Below are 19,383 nucleotides of genomic sequence, written 5' to 3'. Positions count from 1 at the left end.
AGCAGAGTGAGTGGGTGAGAACACAACAGATGGAAAGTAAGTTGAGAAAACTGTCAAGTGATCCACATTGATGCACATCATTGAAAAGCAGATTGCTTGTAAAATGGTGAGGGATTGAGTGATGTTGACGTTCAAAGAGTCCTGTGTGTACTTGATTATCATATCATATATATACAGCCGGAAACAGACCTTTTCGGCCCACCAAGTCCGTGCCGCCCAGCGATCCCCGTACATTAACACTATCCTACACCCACTAGGGACAATTTTTACATTTACCCAGCCAATTAACCTACATACCTGTACGTCTTTGGAGTGTGGGAGGAAACCGAAGATCTCGGAGAAAACCCACGCAGGTCACGGGGAGAACGTACAAACTCCTTACAGTGCAGCACCCATAGTCAGGATCGAACCTGAGTCTCCGGCGCTGCATTCGCTGTAAAGCAGCAACTCTGGGCCAAACACGGGTAAGTGGGACTAGCATTAGATGGTCGGCACGAGCAAGTTTTGGGTCGGGACCCTAGCTAAATGCAGCTATCGCCTGTAATTCTGTGAACGGGAAACAACCCAGCACGCTAGTTGTAAGTTTTAAGAATCAACTAGACCAAGTGGACCCGATGGGCCCAAACCTCTGCTGCATTGGTGCAGCACCCCCTCCCTCCCCTCCCTTCCTTCCCTCCCCTCCCTCCATCCCTCTCCCTCCATCCCCCTCCCTCCCTCCATCCCCCTCCCTCCATCCCCCTCCCTCCATCCATTCCCCTCCCTCCATCCCCCTCCCTCCATCCCTCCCCCCCTCCCTTCACCGCCCCTCCACCCCCCTTCCCCTCCCCCCACTCCATCCCCCCACTCCATCCCCCTCAAACCCCCTTATCCTCCCCCCTCCCTCCATCTCCCACCCTCCCTCCCTAGGAGATAGATTTAAACTTTAAAATGTGAATAACACCAATTTCAATGAAGCTTCTTCCATTAGCACCAAAGGGACGACGGTGAATAAGGTGGGCCTAAAATTGTCGCGCTATCGCGTACCGTTTTGGCTATAGTTCAGGAACAAACAAACAAACAAGAGTTTTAGTATATAGATTAGACAGGTACATGGATATGACAGGTTTGCAGGGATAAGGACCAAGTGCAGGCAAGTGTGACTAGTGTATGTTGGCCGCTGTGGGCAAATTGGGATGAAGGGCCTGTTTCCACGTATGCGATTCTATGACTAGTTTAGTGAGGAGCTGGGGAGTGCTTGCTCTGTGCTCAGGGGACAACATTTAGTTATAAAACTGGTGTCAAAACAACACTCCGATAGATCTTTTAGCTGATTGCATCTCATATTTCGCTTGGTCAGCTTACAACCCTTGGGAGGAACAATGATGTCTTTAATTCCAGCTAATTTCTGCGTTTCCTCCCCTCATCCCTCTCCCCACAGCCTGCCCCACCTTTAGTTGTCCTACCAGTTCCACTGGTCGCATCCTTATCTCTCGTATTATCTCACCTTTCCCAACCAACAATGTGCCATTATGGACTGTACCCTTCCTGAGATCATCTGTGTCCTTTTGCGTTTATGCCGTGTGCAAATTGAAACTTCCCTATTTTGCAACAGGGTCATAGTTATACAGCGTGGAAACGGGTCCTTCGGCCCAACTTGCTCACACCAACCAACATGTCCCATCTACACGAGTCCCACTTGCCTGCATTTAGCCCATGTCCCCCCAAACCTGTCCTATCCATGTACCTGTCTAATTGCTTGCTAAAAAGGTGCAATTGTCCCTGCCTCACTCCCTCCTCAGGCAGCTCGTCAATACACTCACCACCCTTCATGTGAAAAATGTACCCCTCAGATACCTACAAAATCTTTCCCCCTTCACCTTAAACCTATGCCCTCTGCTTCTCAATTCCCCAACTCTGGGCAAGATATTCTCTACGTCTAACCAATCTATTCCTCTCATGACTTTGTACACTATAAGATCACCCCTCATCCTCGTGGTTTCCAGGAAATCGAGTCCCAGCCTGCTCAACCTCTCCCTGTAGCTCAGACTCGTGAGTCTTGGCATCATCCTTATAGATCTTCTCTGCACCTTTTCCAACTTAACAATGTCTTTCTGACAGCGTGGTGCCCAGAACTGAACAGGATACTCTAAATTGAGGACCGGCAGGGAGCGGGCTTTGGTTCATTAGCTCAAAGAGACTTTGGAATGAGCAGGGTGTAGAAAGAGACAGGATGTTAATACAAACGTGTCTTGTGAAGTGTGGCTTGTTGGTTGGGGGGTGGGGTGGTGGTGACTCAGATGGCTGTGAAGTGCTGGGTCAGTCTGTGCTCATCAGCTGTGGTTGTTAATCTCGGCAGGGGTCCCATCTGCTTTTGGAGACGCGCTGCTGTGTTGCCTGGAGACCACGGCAAATACCCGCGGCCGTGAGCTCCTCCACCCTCGCGCTATGTGCTCCCGTTTGACCTGTGTGGACTTGGCCGCCAATGGTGCCAGGGTGTGCTGTGATCCCTTTGTGCTTTCAGTCACTGATGAGGGTGTTGAGATCTGGCACCTTTGCAGCCTTTGGTTCTTTTTCTAGTTTAGAGATTCAGCACGGAACCTTCGGCCCACCAAGTCCGAGCCGACTGGCAATCCCTGCACACTAACACTTCATCCCCAGGGCCATAGCTGCTATGAACCGGTCCTGCTGAGCCGGATGGTCACATCGCACAGTGATCCGGCACAGATCTACTTGCACTTTATTCACAAAATGCTGGAGTAACTCAGCAGGTCAGGCAGCATCTCGGGAGAGAAGGAATGGGTGACGTTTCAGGTCGAGACCCTTCTTCAGACTGTACAATGACAATAAAGATGTATTGTATTGTATCTTGGTTCTTGTTCCTCCAAAATATTCCAAATGGAATTTAAACTGGAGGTGGCGGAGTATGGACTTGAGCAAGAAGGGCTTCTTGGAGAAGAGCTGCCTTAAATGTAGTTGTGTCCGGTTGAATAACTATAGTAGGGTGATGACTATTCCATGCTTTAATTGTGTGAGGGAAGAATGAATTGCTGTACACATCTGTCTTGATGGCTGGTATCTCAAATTGAATCAAATGCCCTCGTCTACTCTTGATAGGTTTGGGTTTGGTGTAGATGTGGTCATCTATGTCGATCCTGGGACAATTTACATTTATACCAAGCTAATTAACCTACAAACCTGCACGTCTTTGGAGTGTGGGAGGAAACCGAAGATCTCAGAGAAAACCCACGCAGGTCACGGGGAGAACTCTGTACACACAGCACCCGTAGTCTGGATCGAACCCGGGTCTCTGGCGCTGCAAGGCAGCAATTGTACCGCTGTACCCATTTCTTTCGTTAGATTTTTACATCACTGCCAACCTGTCCCTAATAGAGTTCCTTGCTGGCCAAATTCACTGATTAGATGGGAGGCAACCATGTTGGTTCCTTCTTCTCCCCTCTCCCATCAGGCAAGAGGTACAGAAGTGTGAAAACGCACACCTCCAGATTCAGGGGCAGTTCTTCGCAGCTGTTATCAGGCAACGGAACCATCCTATCTACTGAACTATCTACGTCATTGGAGACCCTCGGACTATCTTTAATCAGAAACAGGCCATTCTGCTCACTGAGTCCACGCTAACCATCGATCACCTGTTTGCACTAGTTCTACGTTGGACCCCTTTCTCATTCACATCCTGGGGGAAATTTACTTGGGCCAATTATCCTACAAACCTGCACGTCATTGAGATGTGGGAGGAGACACGCACCCGTAGAAAACCCATGCGGTCACGGGGAGAATGTGCAAACTCTGCACAGTCAGGATTGAACCCGGGTCTCTGGTCCTGTGAGGCAGCAGCACTACCAGCTGCTCCACCGTGCCGCATTACTGAGATATGGCAAAAAGCTTTGTTTTGCGTGTTAAGCAGATAAATTATACCATACATGCGTCTCACAATAGAGAAAATAGCGCGTAGACTGTAAAGTTGCAGCTGCAGAAAAATGAAGATTAAAAAGGCCACAATGAGATTGGAAGATTGGGAAATTCATCCCAAGGGTTTGAGTGGTTCGTTCAAGGGTCTGATAACAGTGGTGAAGAAGCTGTTCTTGAATCTGGTGGTGCATGCTTTCAAACGTTTGTATCTTCCGTCTGGAGTGAGAGGGGAGACGAGAGAATGGCTGGGCTGGGGTGTGTGTGGATCTTGAGTATGTTGGCTGTCAACAGTCCAGTAGTTTCATAGTCAGCGATACTGAGATTAGATTTCATTCCATGTCATTTATTGGATTAATGCAGAGCTGCAGTGGGATTTGAACCTGTGCCTCTCGGTTTGCGGATAACGAGTGCAGGAACCGTATCGCTGGGCTATGTAGCATCAACCTGATACGTTAACTCTCTGTTGGTCTTCACAGACACTGTCTGACCTCCTGAGTGTTTCTAGTATATCCCACTTATTTTTTTTTGGCTGTAGCTTTTGTTTGCTTTTACAATCCCTTCTGACTGGGATTTAGATTTCACCCACGGCAGACTACAAAATCTCAGTTTACATCAAGATTATCTATCGTGCCTGTTCCTGGTCTGGCATCGTGTATTGTGCTTCCGCTGGCAGGTTAGCACGCAACAAAAGCTTTTCACTGTACCCCTGTACACTTGACAAGAAACTAAACTGATCTGTGCAGCATGGTGAGGCTGGAGGGGACTGCAGGAAGAGGAAGGTATAAAGCCATGGAGGAGTTTGAACAGAGGGATGAGAATTTTGGTAATGATCAAGTCATTTAAAAGACATTTGAATAGGTACATGGACAGGCCAGGTTTAGAGGGATATGGTCCTAACGCGGGCAGGTGAGACTAGCGTAGATGGGGCATATTGTTCAGCATGGGCAAGTTGGGCTGGGGGGCCTGTTTCCGCACTCTGACTAAATCTGGGGGGGGGGGGGGGGGGGGTGCACTGCTACAGCGGTTAGTACTGCTGCCAAACAGCTCCGATGATCCATGTGGTTGTAGTGTTCGGGGAAATTTGAACTTTCTTCCTGTGACTACATTGGTTTCTCCCGGATGCAATGGGTTGTTCCCACATTCCTGGAGACCGTTTAGTTTAGAGATACAGCGCGGAAGCAAGCCCTTCGACCCACCGAGTCCACGCCGACCAGCGATCCCCGCACACTAACGCTACCCTACACACACTAGGGAGAATTGTACTTTTATCGCAAGCCAATTAACCTACCAACCTGGACGTCTTAGAAGTGTGGGAGGAAACCGAAGATCTCGGAGAAAACCCACGCGGGTCACAGGTACACACTCCGTACAGGCAAGCACCCGTAGTCGGGATCGAACCTGGGTCTCTGGCGCTGTAAGGCAGTAGCACTACTCCAGCGCCACCATGCTGCCCTGTGGATTAAGAAAGAGTTGGAGGGAGGGGTGGAGTTGGCAGACTCGTGAGAGAGACTAGTTTACAGGAAATTAGGGGGGGTTGCTGTGAGGACTCACTGATCTGAACAACCCCGTAGGCAGCAGGACATGCCTGGGCTTGAACCTTTCAATTTTAACCACAGAACAAATCGTGGTGCCTCTGACGAGGTTTGTTTTGTCTGTGAATGCACCACCTGGTTATATGACCGGGGTAACTCTGGGGAAGGTATAGAACCTAGAATAGGAACAAATTACAGCAGCAGCAGCTTTCTGACTGTCTTTATTAGTCCGTCTCATTTTAATACCAATAACGAAATTTGGTGCTTTTGCCCAGGGACCTTCTTAATATAACAGAATATGGTAATAACTGTACAAGTGCCCTGAAGGCACGCCGCAAAATAAAACCCAGAACATTTAAGATCCCTGTGCAAATAAGTCAGCCATGATGCAAGATGAAGAGGCATCGCATCGTTAACTTGATCGCTTCTTGATGAAATACCCCGTGGATTGAATCAAAACGTGACCCATTTGGGGATTAAAATCCAGCATGAAAGCTTGCATTGCTCAGGAACTGTAAAACAAGGTCAGACTATGAAACAATACCTACTGAAAAAAGCATCAAAGTGAATCAATAAACGGCATTTCCTGTAGAAACAAGGAACTGCAGGTGTTGGTTTCCAAAAAAAAGACACAAAGTGCTGGAGTTAATCAGCAGGTCAGCAGCATCTCGAGAACGTGGATCAAGGCCCATTTCAGGTCAAGGCCCATGGAGTCACAGAGTCATACTGTGTGAAAACAGGCCCTTCGGCCCAATTTCCCCACGCTGACCAACATGTCCCACCTGCCTGCATTTGGCATCTATCCCTCTATTCCTACACATGTACCTCTCTAAATGTTTCAAATGTTTCTCAAACATTACGAGAGGACCTGCCTCAACAACTTCCTCCAGCAGCTCGTCTAAAGATCAGTTTCTTCAGAACGATTCTGTTTCAGGTTGGGATATTTCTTGGACTGATTCTGTTTTTGGTAGGAACTGTTCTTCATACTGAATGAGTCAGTCTGAAGAATAGTCCTGACCTGAAACGTCACCTATCCATGTTCTCTAGTGGTGCTGCCTGTCCTGCTGTGTTACTCCAGCACTTTGTGTCTTTTTTTAAACAGTATTTGCTGTCTGTGCATCCACTCTGTGAGCTAACCTGCTCACTTACAATTTGGAACCGAAGGCTTGGGTTAAACCCCCCCACACAATTCACTTGACTAAATTCTTTGTGATGTCCTGAGTTCTGTCACAGCAGGGCGAGATGTCTTGCTGCCAGAGACGTGGTGTTTACAGTGGGCTGTAACTGGAGTTAGCTCTGAGGCCCTCTCTGTTGTGATTGAAAGATGTATTGTGTAAACAGGTCCTTCGGCCCACCACGTCAATAGACAATAGGTGCAGGAGTAGGCCATTCGACCCTTCGAGCCAGCACCGCCATTCAATGTGATCATGGCTGATCATTCTCAATCAGCACCCCGTTCCTGCCTTCTCCCCATACCCCCTGACTCCGCTATCCTTAAGAGCTCTATCTAGCTCTCTCTTGAATGCATTCAGAGAATTGGCCTCCACTGCCTTCTGAGGCAGAGAATTCCACAGATTCACAACTCTCTGACTGAAAAGGTTTTTCCTCATCTCCGTTCTAAATGGCCTACCCCTTATTCTTAAACTGTGGCCCCTGGTTCTGGACTCCCCCAACATTGGGAACATGTTTCCTGCCTCTAACGTGTCCAACCGATGTCCACAGCGGCCATCAAATCACCCGCTCATGCTAGTCCTATGGTATCCCACTTTTGCATCCACTCGCTCCTCACCAGAAGAGCGGCCAATTAACCTACACACCGGCATATCTTTTGAGTTTGGGGCGGGCGAGGTGGCGCAGTGGTAGAGTTTCTACCTCGCAGCACGCGTCTCGATGCAGGTGGATAAGGAGCAGTGTGGTAATTGGAGTGCCTGGTACCACATAAGACAGCCCACCTTTGCTGCTGTCTGCCTGCCTGCCTGCCGGGAGATATTTGATGCTGATTTGATTACTATCTAACCTCGGTACCAGCAGTTTGCGGTGCCCCGCGTTTGAAGTTTGTGTCTGTGTGTTCGTTAGCAGGCAGGGGATTATTTCCGCCTCAAGGGAACAATGTTTTGACTGATTACAAGTGGCATCCACTCCAGCCGCCACCATGGTGATTGTGGAGATATCTCCTTCTCATCAATCTTTGGGAGAGAAAGGTTTTCATCCTCTTCAGAGCGCCCCAGGGCATCCTGCAGCCAAAATATTTGTACCGAAGTGGGGGATTTCTATTTATGAACGGGAGGTGGCACGGTGGCGTCGCGGTCCAGCTACTGACCTATGGTATCCCAGACCCACTGTGGGTCTGTCACAGTGCCACAGACCCGGGTTCGATCCTGATTATGGGTGCCTGTCTGCATGGAGTTTGTAAGTTCTCCTGTGACCTGTGTGGATCTTCGCTTTCCTCCCGGATTCAAAAGATGTACAGGTTTGTAGGTTAATTGGCCTGGTATAAATGTAAAAACTGTCCCTGGTGTGTGTAGGGTAGTGTTAATGTGCAGGGATCGCTGGTCGCAGTGAGCCACTCCGTGGGCCGAAGGGCCTGTTTCCGCACTGTATCTCTAAACTAAAGTAAAGTGAGGCAGTCAGTTAGTGCATAGCTGTCAATCGTACGGCATGGAAACAGACCTTTCAGCCCAATGCGTCCATGCAGTCCATCTAAGGTAGTCCGGTTTGGACTACCAGGTAATATCTTGGTGATAGACACACAATGCTGGAGTAACTCAGCGGGTCAGGCAGCATCTCTGGAGAGAAGGAATAGGTGACGTTTCGGGGCTGTCCCCTGACATCAGTCTGAAGAAGGGTCTCGACCCGAAACGTCAGTTAACCTTGCTTTAACAAGGCGAAGCTTTTGTTAGCGGCAGTGCTATTTTAGATCGGGATTGCTGTGGTTGGCAAGGGTGACATGCTTTACCTTTCTCTTGCAGAATGAGAAGACCCTGGGCCATTCCAATAGTCTCTCCAGCAACATCTCCAAGGTTGGTGTTGAATTTACACAGGCCCAGCCTGAGGAATGTATTGCATGCTGTATAAGATAATTAAATAATTTTATTATAAACCCTGAACTGCTTTGCTTACAGAGCTGCCTCACCGTGTCGAGCTCATGCAATTTATTTTCCAGTTATAAGCTTTGGAATTGGAATTGTATTGGAAAAGCTGTATTTGCATTGGAATTGATCGTTTGACAGGCAAGCCAGGATAGTTAGTCTTTGCAGGATAAAAATACCTCACGATTTAAAACAGTCCGTGCCTTTCTGCCAACTGGGAGACGGCCATTTCATCAATGTCGTCACGTGAGAGTGTCCAACAATGTAGGCTGGTGTTTCTGAAGCTTGCCTGCCTCTCGGTCTGACAAATCCCACATGATGTTCACACAGAAGGAGGCACTCACACATTGTTTTCCATTGCAATACATGAGAGCACATACAAGATATTTTGGCCTTTTAGGTGTCATTCAATTACAGTAATCTCTCCATTAACAAATGTGTAATTTACAAAATTCTCACTATGATGGCATTGAGCTACTCATCTTTATTTGTGGGAAAAATGCTTAGTTTAGAGATACAGTGCGGAAACAGGCCCTTTCGGCCCACCGGGTCCGCGCCGACCAGCGATCCCCGCACGTTAACACTATCCTATACCCACTAGGGACAATTGTTACATTTACAAAGCCAATTTACCTACAAACCTGTACGTCTTTGGAGTGTGGGAGGAAACCGAAGATCTCGGAGAAAACCCACACAGGTCACGAGGAGAACGTACAAACTCCGTACAGACAGCGCCCGTAGTCGGGATCGAACCCAGGTCTCCGGCGCTGCATTCGCTGTAAGGCAGCAACTCTACCGCTGCGCCACCATGCCGCACTAAGTTGTTGTTAAGCTGGAAAGGGTGCCGAGATGATTTACGAGGATGTTGCCAGGACACGAGGGCCTGAGCTTTAGGGTGAGGGTAGGACTTTATTCCTTGGCGCGCAGGAGGATGAGGAGTGATCTTTAGGTCGGCACGGTGGTGCAGCGGTAGAGTTGCTGCCTTACAGCCCCAGATACCCGGGTTCAATCTTGACTCCGGGTGCAGTTTACAAGTTGTGTATGTGTTCTCCCAATTACCACGTGGGTTTTCTCCGGGTGCTCCGGTTTCCTCCCACACTCCAAAGACACACAGGTTTGTCGGTTGATTATATTAGGTGAAATTGTAAATTGTCCCTAGTGCTAGTGTATGGGGATCGCGGGTCGGCACAAACTCGGCGGGCCGAAGAGCCTGTTTCTGTGCTGTATCTCACAACTAAACTAAACGTGTAATAATGTTTATTTCATGATAATGCTATTGAGCTACATATCGTTAGTTGACCCTGTTTTAGGAAAGATGTTGGTTCGTGTCTATCATGGGAAAGATGTTGCAGAGAAGATTCATGAGCATGTCACCAGGACTTGTGGACCTGAACTATAGGGACAGGATGCACAGGCTAGGACGTAGTCTCTGGAGGATGAGGGGTGATCTTGTTGAGGTGTATAAGATCATGCGAGGAATAGATAGGGTAAGTGCATTGTCTTTTACCCAGAGTAGGGGAATTAAGAATCGGAGGACATAGCTTTAAAGTGAGCAGGGGAAAGATTTTAATAGGAACCTGAGGGGCAACATGTTTATACAAAGAATGGTGGGGATATAGAACGAGCTGCCAGAGGAGGTAGTTGAGGCAGGTACTATCACAACGTTTAAAAGTCATTTGGACAGGTACATGGATAGGCAGGCTCCCAAGGATGTGGGCCAAACGCAAGCAGGTTGGGCGAGTGTAAATGGGGCATGTTGGCTTGGGCCAGTTAGACTGAAGATGTGTTTCCATGCTGGATGTCTCTCTGACTCTCTACCTATTCTTTTTGTGAGAAGGATTACGCTGCAGCAAAATACTCGTGCATTTTGTCCAATTTCTTTTGATTTTTGAAGTTTTACTTCCTACACTGCTTTCCCTGTGCATGTCTGTAAATTGAAGAATGGCTGATTTGATGCTTGATGTCTATTATAGCTTCCATCTTTGCCTCGGTTCTGTAACCCTCATATTCTGGGTTAGAACTCGATCGCATAATGCGTATTCTTTTGCGCTGTGCCATTAAAGTGTGAAATCAGCTGCTGCTCGTTACAGCGCACTGGGAATTTGAACTGTGCATTCAGCTGCCTGTTTTGCACCTCTCCTTGGATGTTGCTTGCATGTAATGCATGTTTGACATTGGTGCTGCAAGGTTCGAGTATGTGTGGAGCATGTGGCGGAAGATGATGTGGACAGGGGAGTCGTAACACGGGCAAATGGAATAAGAATGGGCATCTGTGCTCTCAGTGGGCCAACCTCACTTGAACCGTTGTTAGGGAATCAGAAACTGCAGAAGACTGCCATCTATTCCTCTGTGCATCAACAGTGGATTCAACCAGTGGACCACCAGTACTGGCTCATCAATCGCCAAAAGAAAGACTACTTTCCTTTAGAGTGGGCTAACCATAGCCCAGCACACTCTGATCCTTGCAGTGAGGGTGTGTCTTTGCTGCCAAGTTGTTCGATCGTGGGCTGTGCTTATTCCACCTCTTGCCCTTGGCTGGCCAGAATAGGCCCTTGTATTTCCGCTACCTTAAGGGATCTGCCACCTTAACGCTCTTGCCCTGACACCATGTGTGTGTATCCTTGAGTAGAAACTAGATGCTGGTGACATTTTTCATTTCACTGCACATTTATGTGTTTGTGACAAATAAATGACTATTGACTATTGACTACACAAAAGGACACAAAGTGCTGAAGTAACTCAGTGGGTCAGAACATGCTGAGGTGACGATTCAGGTCGGGACACTTCTTCAGTCTGACGACGTTGTGCAGAGGAAGCACGCTTGTAATGGTATGTGACAATTTAGGACAATCTTCAGACTGAGGAAGGGTCCTGTCCCGAAATGTCCCCTGTCCATGCAAGTGTGCTGCCTCTGCACAACTCCTGAAGGCTTGTGAATGACGTTGGTCACTCACAGGACATGTGGCAGGTTTGTTTGGAGACACAGCATGGGAACAGCCCTTTGGCCCACATGTCTGTGCTAACCAGCTGTGATTTCTCCTGCCCTCCTGCTCTACGACCACGTTTTGACCCAGACTCGCCACCACAGCCACATCTGCTTTCTTGGGACTTGCCTGCGCCTCCATCTTCTGCCTCGGGGTTTCCAGCTCCATTTCCAGACCTCCCAATTCGGACCCAACCCGGACTACAGGCTCCCAACAGCCTATCACTCCTGGTGGCTGAGCACTTCAACTCCCCCTCCCACTCCCAGTCTGACCTTTCTGTCATGGGCCTCCTCCAGTGACATAGTGAGGCCCACCGGAAATTGGAGGAACAGCACCTCATATTTCGCCTGGGCAGCTTTAGATAGTTCCTCTGTCCCTCTCTTCCCCTCCTCCTTCCCAGATCTCCCTCTATCTTCCAGTCTCCACCTATATCCTTCCTTTGTCCCGCCCCCCTGACATCAGTCTGAAGAAGGGTCTCGACCCGAAACGTCACCCATTCCTTCTCTCCTGAGATGCTGCCTGCTATTTTATCTATACACTAAAACTCTCGTTTGTTTGTTTGTTCCTGAACTACAGCCAAACCGGTACACGATAGCGCCACAATTTTAGGCCCACCTTACTCACCGTCGTTCCTTTGGGTGCTAGTGGAAGAAGTTTCATTGAAATCGGTGTTATATTTTTTAAGTTATTCACATTTTAAAGTTTAAGTATATCTCCCAGGGAGGGAGGGAGGGAGGGAGGATAAGGGGGGTTGTGGAGGATGGAGTGGGGAGAGGTGAGGGGGAGGGGGAGAGGGAGGGAGGGAGGGTGGGGTGTGAGGGGTGGGAGGAGGGGGGAGTGGGGGAAGGGGGGGAGAGAGGGGATGGGGGAGAGGGAGTGGGGGGGGGAGGGTGCTGCACCAATGCAGGAGAGGTTTGGGCCCAACGGGTCTACTTGGTCTAGTATACTTCTATAAGTCTCCCCTCAACCACTGACGTTCCAGAGAAAACAATCCGTCTGTCCAACGTCTCTGTATAGTTAGTACCCTCTAATCCAGACAGTATTCTGGTGAAGCTCTTCCAAAGCCTCCTCATCCTTTCTGTATTGGGGCAACCAGAACTGCAGTCAATGCTCCAGTGTGGCCTAGCCAAGGTCCAAAACTGCCAATAAACCCCCCCTTCCATCCACCTCCCCCTTCAGGTTGGAGTTGATTGTGTGGAGACAATGGGAACGGGCAGATGTTTGCAAAGTGAGCTGTCTCCATCTCCTCTCCCACGGAAAAGGTTTGTGCTCGTGTTGTGACAGGCTTGCAAATATTTTGAGATGTCAACGCCGACAGATCTCGATGTTGTGACAGGATCTTGCTAACAAGGGGAGATCAAGCAGCATAAAAGCAGCACGTTGCAAATCTCCTGGAACACCTTAAGTTCCAGATCTGACTGAGATCTGACTGCCACAGACGGCTGTGGAGGACAAGTCAATGGATATTTTCAATGTGGACGTAGACAGATTCTTGATTAGTGAGGGTGTCAGGGGTTATGGGGAGAAGGCAGGAGAATGGGGTTGAGAGGGAGAGATGGATCAGCCATGATTGAATGGTGGAATAGACTTGATGGGCTGAATGGCTTAATTCTGCTCCTATCACTTATGAACATGAGATTTTTTTTCCTTCCCCCATGACTGCTATACCCAAACGTCATTATTATTTTGTGATTAGTCTGAAACAAATATCCAGACTGTTCCAGATTCCCCAGTGATTGAAGATTAATCTTATTGATGCCATGGGGCAGGACTAGGGAATAAACCACAGGGAGGGGTTAAAATCAAAGGAATGTTCGACTTAGTGTGATAGAGAGTCATAGTGACATACAGCATGGAAACAGGCCCAACATGTCTCATCTACACTCGTCCCACCTGCCTACATTTGGGACTAGTGTAGATGGGACATGTTGTACCTGTCCAATTGTCTCTTAAATGTTATGATAGTACCTGCCTCAATTACCTTCTCTGACAGCTTATTCCATCTCTCTTTGAGTAAAAAAGTTACCCATCTGATTCCTATTAAATTGTTCCCCTCTCACCTTAAACCTATCGTCTCTGGTTGTCGATTCTCCTACTCTGGGCAAGAGACTCTGTGCATCTACCCGATCTATTCCTCTCATAATTTTGTACACCTCAATAAGATCACCCCCTCATCCACCTGCACTCTAAGGAATAAACTCCTAGCCTGCTCAACCTCTCCCTATAGCTCAGACCCTCGAGTTCTGTCAATATCACTGTCCACTGAGGCAGTGGAATTCTCTGCCTCAGAAGGCAGTGGAGGCCAATTCTCTGAATGCATTCAAGAGAGAGCTAGATAGCGCTCTTAAGGATAGCGGAGTCAGGGGGTATGGGGAGAAGGCAGGAATGGGGTACTGATTGAGAATGGTCAGCCATGATCACATTGAATGATGGTACTGGCTCGAAGGGCCAAATGGCCTACTCCTGCACCTATTGTCTATATCCTTGTAAATCTTCTCTGCAGCCTTTCCAGCTTGACAGCATCTTTCCTGTAACATGGTGACCAAAATTGAACACAATACTCTAAATATGGCCTCACCAATGTCTTATACAACTGTAACATTCTCTACTCTGACTGATGAAGGCCAATGTGCCAAATGTCTTCTTGACCACCCTATCTACCTGTGAAGCCACTTTCAAGGAACTATGTACCGCCACTCCTAGAACCCTCTGCACTACAACACTCCTCAGAGCCCTACCATTTACTGTGTAGGTCCTGCCCTTGTTACATTAGTCTTGGTGGTGTTCAAGGGGAGTGGATCTCTGGCCATCATTGATAATGGACGCCATTTCAATGGAACGCCAGCGGTCACGGGGAGACCTGATTGAAGTATGTAATATTATGAAAAACATAATAGAGTCTCAGCCTGCTCAACCTCTCCCTACATGTAGCTCATGCCCTCGAGTCCTGGCACCATCCTCGTAAATCTTCTCTGCACCCTTTCCAGCTTAACAACATCTTGTAACCAAAATGGAAAACTGTCCTCCAAATGTGGTCTCACCAACGTCTTGCTCAACTGTAACGTAACATTTTGGAAAATAGCATTGAATCCGATTTAAAAAAATTAAATTCCTGTTTACCTTCCTCTGGGTGACAAATATCAAAGGAGGAGTTTGGCTGATGGGTGCGAGCCAAAGTGTCACATCGTTAAACCTGCAGCCCTGACCCACTGGAGCTGCCATCCACTGCTGTGCCTTGAGGACTGCTAGTTGATCTGCCTTGACCGGCTGTTGGTGACAGGGCGGCTGTGCTGATGTGCTGCTGTTTTTGACTCCGGTGCGGAGTGTCGAAGGTCTGTGCTTCGCTAACCCGGGTTGTTCGTTGTACCAACAGGTGGGCAGCCCGACCTCGGTGACGGCTCCTTACACCTTCTCCAGGACCTCGGTCAGTCCCTCGGACCAGGACATCTGCAGGTAAACCTCGTCAAGGCCTGTCCGTTCACTCACCGAGTTAACGCGCCGATCGTCTGGGGTATCCAGAGGGGTTGCCATGTACATGTTCCAGGCTTTGTGTTACAATTGGAATTCAATGCAGGTGCACCCCGGCCTACGATGTTTCGGCTTGCGATAGTTCGACTTTGCGATGGTGCAAACGGCAGCGAGCCGTGGCGAGATCGTAGCCGTAGCGAGCGTGACCGTAGCGGCCACGTGATCGCGCGTTTCCAACGCATTTCGACTTACAATACATTCGGTTTCCGATGGGTTTCTCGGAACGGAACCCCATCGGAAGCTGAGGTCCATGAACCTGAGCTTGATACCAATTGGAACTAGGTCTCCACAGCACGAGGGCTGTTAAGATGAGTCCCAGTGCGTGTGGGTGGAGTTGGATGTTGGTGTGTGCTAGACTGCAAGGGCCTTATTCTCTTTAATCCAATAGCCCTTGATGGATATGGTACCCAGGTGGGGATCAGCCAAGATGGCCGCTGAAGGGATGCTACACCAGTTGAGTCGTTTCACAGTCTCGTCTCACAAGTAAAAGGAAAACTCGAGTAAGATTGGCCTGAGAGCTGGAAGGAATTGAAATGGGGATGTGCTGGAGGAACTCGGAGAGTTAGGCAGCCACGGCGGAGGGAACGGATAGATGGCACTTCGGGTCGGAACCCTTCTTCAGACTGATTGTAGTTGTGGGGGGGGGGGAAGAATGCTGGAAAAGAGGTGGAGGCAGGACACAGTCTGGTGAGCGATAGGTGGATGCAGGACAGAGGGGTGTGACTGGCAGATGGGTGGAGAAAACGACAGAGGTGGCAGATAAGGAGAGAAGAGGAGAGATTTCTTGTGCCCACCCCACCTAGTGTCAGTGTGCTCCCATATTTTCCCACTATTCTGCCCCTCTTCCCCCCACCACTACCCCTCCCCATGGTCCCCTTCCATCTGTGAGCTTCCCCCTGGCTTTATCTGCCATTCCCTCCTTATCTGATACCCGTTTGTCACCTTTTCATCTCTAGCCTTTGTCGTTTGCTCCACCCATCTGCCATTGAATCCCCCCACCCCCATCACCTGGCTCCACCTATCACTCGCCAGGCTTTGTCTCTCCCCTCCCCCCACCTCTCTCACCCCCAACTCCAATCTATCTGAAGAAAGGGTCCCAACCAGAAACGACACCTATCTATTCCCTCCACAGGTGCTGCCCGACTTGCTGAGTTCCTCCACCACTTTGTATTCTGCTCAAGATTCCAGCATCTGCAGTTCCTTCTGCCTCCTTCACAAATTATATATGCTTGTTTTCTTTTCACATCTCTAACCTCGTCTGTGTGTTGTAAAAAAAATCTAATGAAGCTCCATGTCTGTGAGCGGAGGTCCAGTGTGGGTTCGCCCTGAGTTATTTTCATTTCTTTTCTCCTCCCTGTCTTTTCCCCTTTTCTTTCCTCTCCCTGCATGCAGTCCAGATGCAATTCCTTCTGAGCATGTGCCACCCAGCCCACTGCAGGCTTTTGTAGTCCTGACTAGGCCCCAAAGCAACCCTTCCCTGCTCCACGAGGCCGCTGCCCCCAGTGGCCGCCAAGACATGCCGCAGAGGCCGAGGAAGCGGAGTTCGCTCGGGGGAGATTGGGAGCAACTCCTCCGGCCTGGGCAGCGAGCCGTGAACGTTGGCGAGGCGAAGCACTCCAAGTCCCTCGACGATGTGTGCACCAAGCCCGTACGGTCGTCCAGCACCCTGAGCTGTGTCGGTCGCACCTGCTCCGATGGAAAACTCACGCCCGTCCACGAGAGGAGCTCGAAGGCGAAGCCAAACCACCACATGAAGAAACGGGAAGACCATTACAAGCCCTTGCAGAACATCCCGAGTTCTCAGGCGCAGCCCTTAGCCTGCGGACGGTTGGAGGGCCGAGGGGCCAGGGACGGCCGCTGTGTGCTCGAGGTGGCCGTGGCCGAGGGGGAGCCGGGCAGCAGGAGGCCCAGCCTGTACCGACTGCGGCCGTCCAGCCTGGGCGCCCCGCGGAGGTTTCCGGAACCGGAGCGGGGCGCCGCTGGCCCTCCCGTCACCAGGTTGTCCAGCGACTCCTTCTGCTCCGAGGACATCGGGGACGACGACGTCTTCGAGGAAGAAGAGCCCGCGGCCAGAGCGGCCGAGTTGGGAGCTGCCGCGGGCGACGGCCAACGAGCCCCCCTTTGCTCATTCGAAGGTGACAGCGATCTCGAGCGCCCCTCCCTCACATCTGTAAAATGGTGTCCCTCGCCCCCTCTTTCACCATCCTGGGAAGTGTGCAGGTTGGTTCTTCAAATAATTCCACCCCCCCCCCCCCCTCACCTTCCTCCCCATCACTTCCCTGGATACTCTTTGATCTCTTAGTGCCACCTTGAATTGGAGCCCTCTACCCCCCCCCCCCCTTGCCCTGTCCCCCCTCCAGCCCTCTGCCCCCCCCTCTTGCCCTCTGCCTCCCCTCTTGCCCTCTGCTCCCCCTCTTGCCCTCTGCTCCCCCCTCCAGCCCTCTGAACCAGCCCTCGCCCCCCCCTCCAGCCCTCTGCCCCCCCTAGCCTCTGCCCCCCCAGCCCTCTGCCCCCCCCAGCCCTCTGCCCCCCTTCCAGCCCTCTGCCCCCCCCTCCAGCCCTCTGTCCCCCCTCCAGCCCTCTGCCCCCCCGCCCTCTTCCCCCACTCCAGCCCTCTGTCCCCCCTCCAGCCCTCTGCCCCCCCTCCAGCCCTCTGTCCCCCCTCCAGCCCTCTGTCCCCCCTCCAGCCCTCTGCCCCCCCTCCAGCCCTCTGCCCCCCCTCCAGCCCTCTGTCCCCCCTCCAGCCCTCTGCCCCCCTTCCAGCCCTCTGCCCCCCCTCCAGCCCTCTGCCCCCCCTCCAGCCCTCTGCCCCCCTCCAGCCCTCTGCCCCCCCTCCAGCCCTCTGCCCCCCCTCCAGCCCTCTGCCCCCCCTCCAGCCCTCTGTCCCCCCTCCAGCCCTCTGCCCCCCTTCCAGCCCTCTGCCCCCCCTCCAGCCCTCTGCCCCCCCCTCCAGCCCTCTGCCCCCCCCAGCCCTCTGCCCCCCCCAGCCCTCTGTCCCCCCTCCAGCCCTCTGCCCCCCCCTCCAGCCCTCTGCCCCCCCCCAGCCCTCTGCCCCCCTTCCAGCCCTCTGCCCCCCCCTCCAGCCCTCTGCCCCCCCCTCCAGCCCTCTGCCCCCCCCAGCCCTCTGCCCCCCCAGCCCTCTGCCCCCCCCCAGCCCTCTGCCCCCCCCCCAGCCCTCTACCCCCACTCCAGCCCTCTACCCCCAATCCAGCCCTCTGTCCCCCCTCCAGCCCTCTGTCCCCCCTCCAGCCCTCTGTCCCCCTCCAGCCCTCTGTCCCCCCTCCAGCCCTCTGCCCCCCCCAGCCCTCTGCCCCCCCAGCCCTCTGCCCCCCCAGCCCTCTGCCTCCCTCCAGCCCTCTGCCCCCCCCAGCCCTCTGCCCCCCCCCAGCCCTCTGCCCCCCCCCAGCCCTCTGCCCCCCCCCAGCCCTCTGCCCCCCCCCAGCCCTCTACCCCCCCTCCAGCCCTCTGTCCCCTCTCCAGCCCTCTGTCCCCCTCCAGCCCTCTGCCCCCCTCCAGCCCTCTGCCCCCCACTCCAGCCCTCTGCCCCCCTCCAGCTCTCTGCCCCCCTCCAGCCCTCTGTCCCCCTCCAGCCCTCTGCCCCCCCAGCCCTCTGCCCCCCCAGCCCTCGCCCCCCCCTCCAGCCCTCTCCCCCCCTCCAGCCCTCTCCCCCCCTCCAGCCCTCTGTCCCCCCTCCAGCCCTCTGCCCCCCTCCAGCCCTCTGCCCCCCTCCAGCCCTCTCCCCCCTCCAGCCCTCTGCCCCCCTCCTGCTCTCTGCCCCCCTCTCTTGCCCTCTGCCCCACCCCCTCCAACTCTCTGCCCCCCCCTCCTGCAGCCCTCTGCCCCCCCTCCAACTCTCTGCCCCCCCCTCCAGCCCTCTGCCCCCCCCCTCCTGCAGCCCTCTGCCCCCCCTCCAGCCCTCTGCCCCCTCTTGCAGCCCTCTGCCCCCCCTCCAGCCCTCTGCCCCCCCTCCAGCCCTCTGCCCCCCCTCCAGCCCTTTGCCCCCCTCCAACTCTCTGCCCCCCCTCCAGCCCTCTGTCCCCCCCCTCCTGCAGCCCTCTCCCCCCCCCCCAGCCCTCTGCCCAAAGATACTAGAGGAGCACGATAGACCACTCGACCCTAAGAACCGTAGTACGCCACGGCGCCATTTTAGTAGGCAGAAACTTGCAGAAACATTTTAAAAGAAAAATAACAAAAATCTGTGAGTTGAGATATATTCTGCATTTTAATGGTGTCATCTCACATACTGTTCCCCCAAAACACTGATTACACTGCGAGAGGCAGAGCGAACGGCGGGTTTTGCTTACTAAAATGGCGGACATTACGCTCCTTTGCGTACTACACTTC

The 19,383-nt window shown here is 52.0% G+C and overlaps 1 protein-coding gene across 1 annotated transcript in view; it reads left to right on the top strand.

Annotated features, from left to right (window-relative positions):
* Positions 1-19,383, top strand: part of LOC144609938 (uncharacterized) — a 44,517-nt gene that overhangs the window by 12,792 nt on the left and 12,342 nt on the right. Inside the window, exons 2-4 of the mRNA XM_078428344.1 lie at positions 8,408-8,458; positions 14,885-14,964; positions 16,432-17,259. Coding sequence (XP_078284470.1) covers positions 8,408-8,458; positions 14,885-14,964; positions 16,432-17,259 — 959 coding nt within the window. The remainder of the gene's footprint in view (positions 1-8,407; positions 8,459-14,884; positions 14,965-16,431; positions 17,260-19,383) is intronic.

The sequence above is a fragment of the Rhinoraja longicauda genome, chromosome 35, assembly GCF_053455715.1.
Source record: "Rhinoraja longicauda isolate Sanriku21f chromosome 35, sRhiLon1.1, whole genome shotgun sequence".
Taxonomy (NCBI): Eukaryota; Metazoa; Chordata; class Chondrichthyes; order Rajiformes; family Arhynchobatidae; genus Rhinoraja; species Rhinoraja longicauda.
This window is presented reverse-complemented; position numbering and strand designations above follow the sequence as displayed.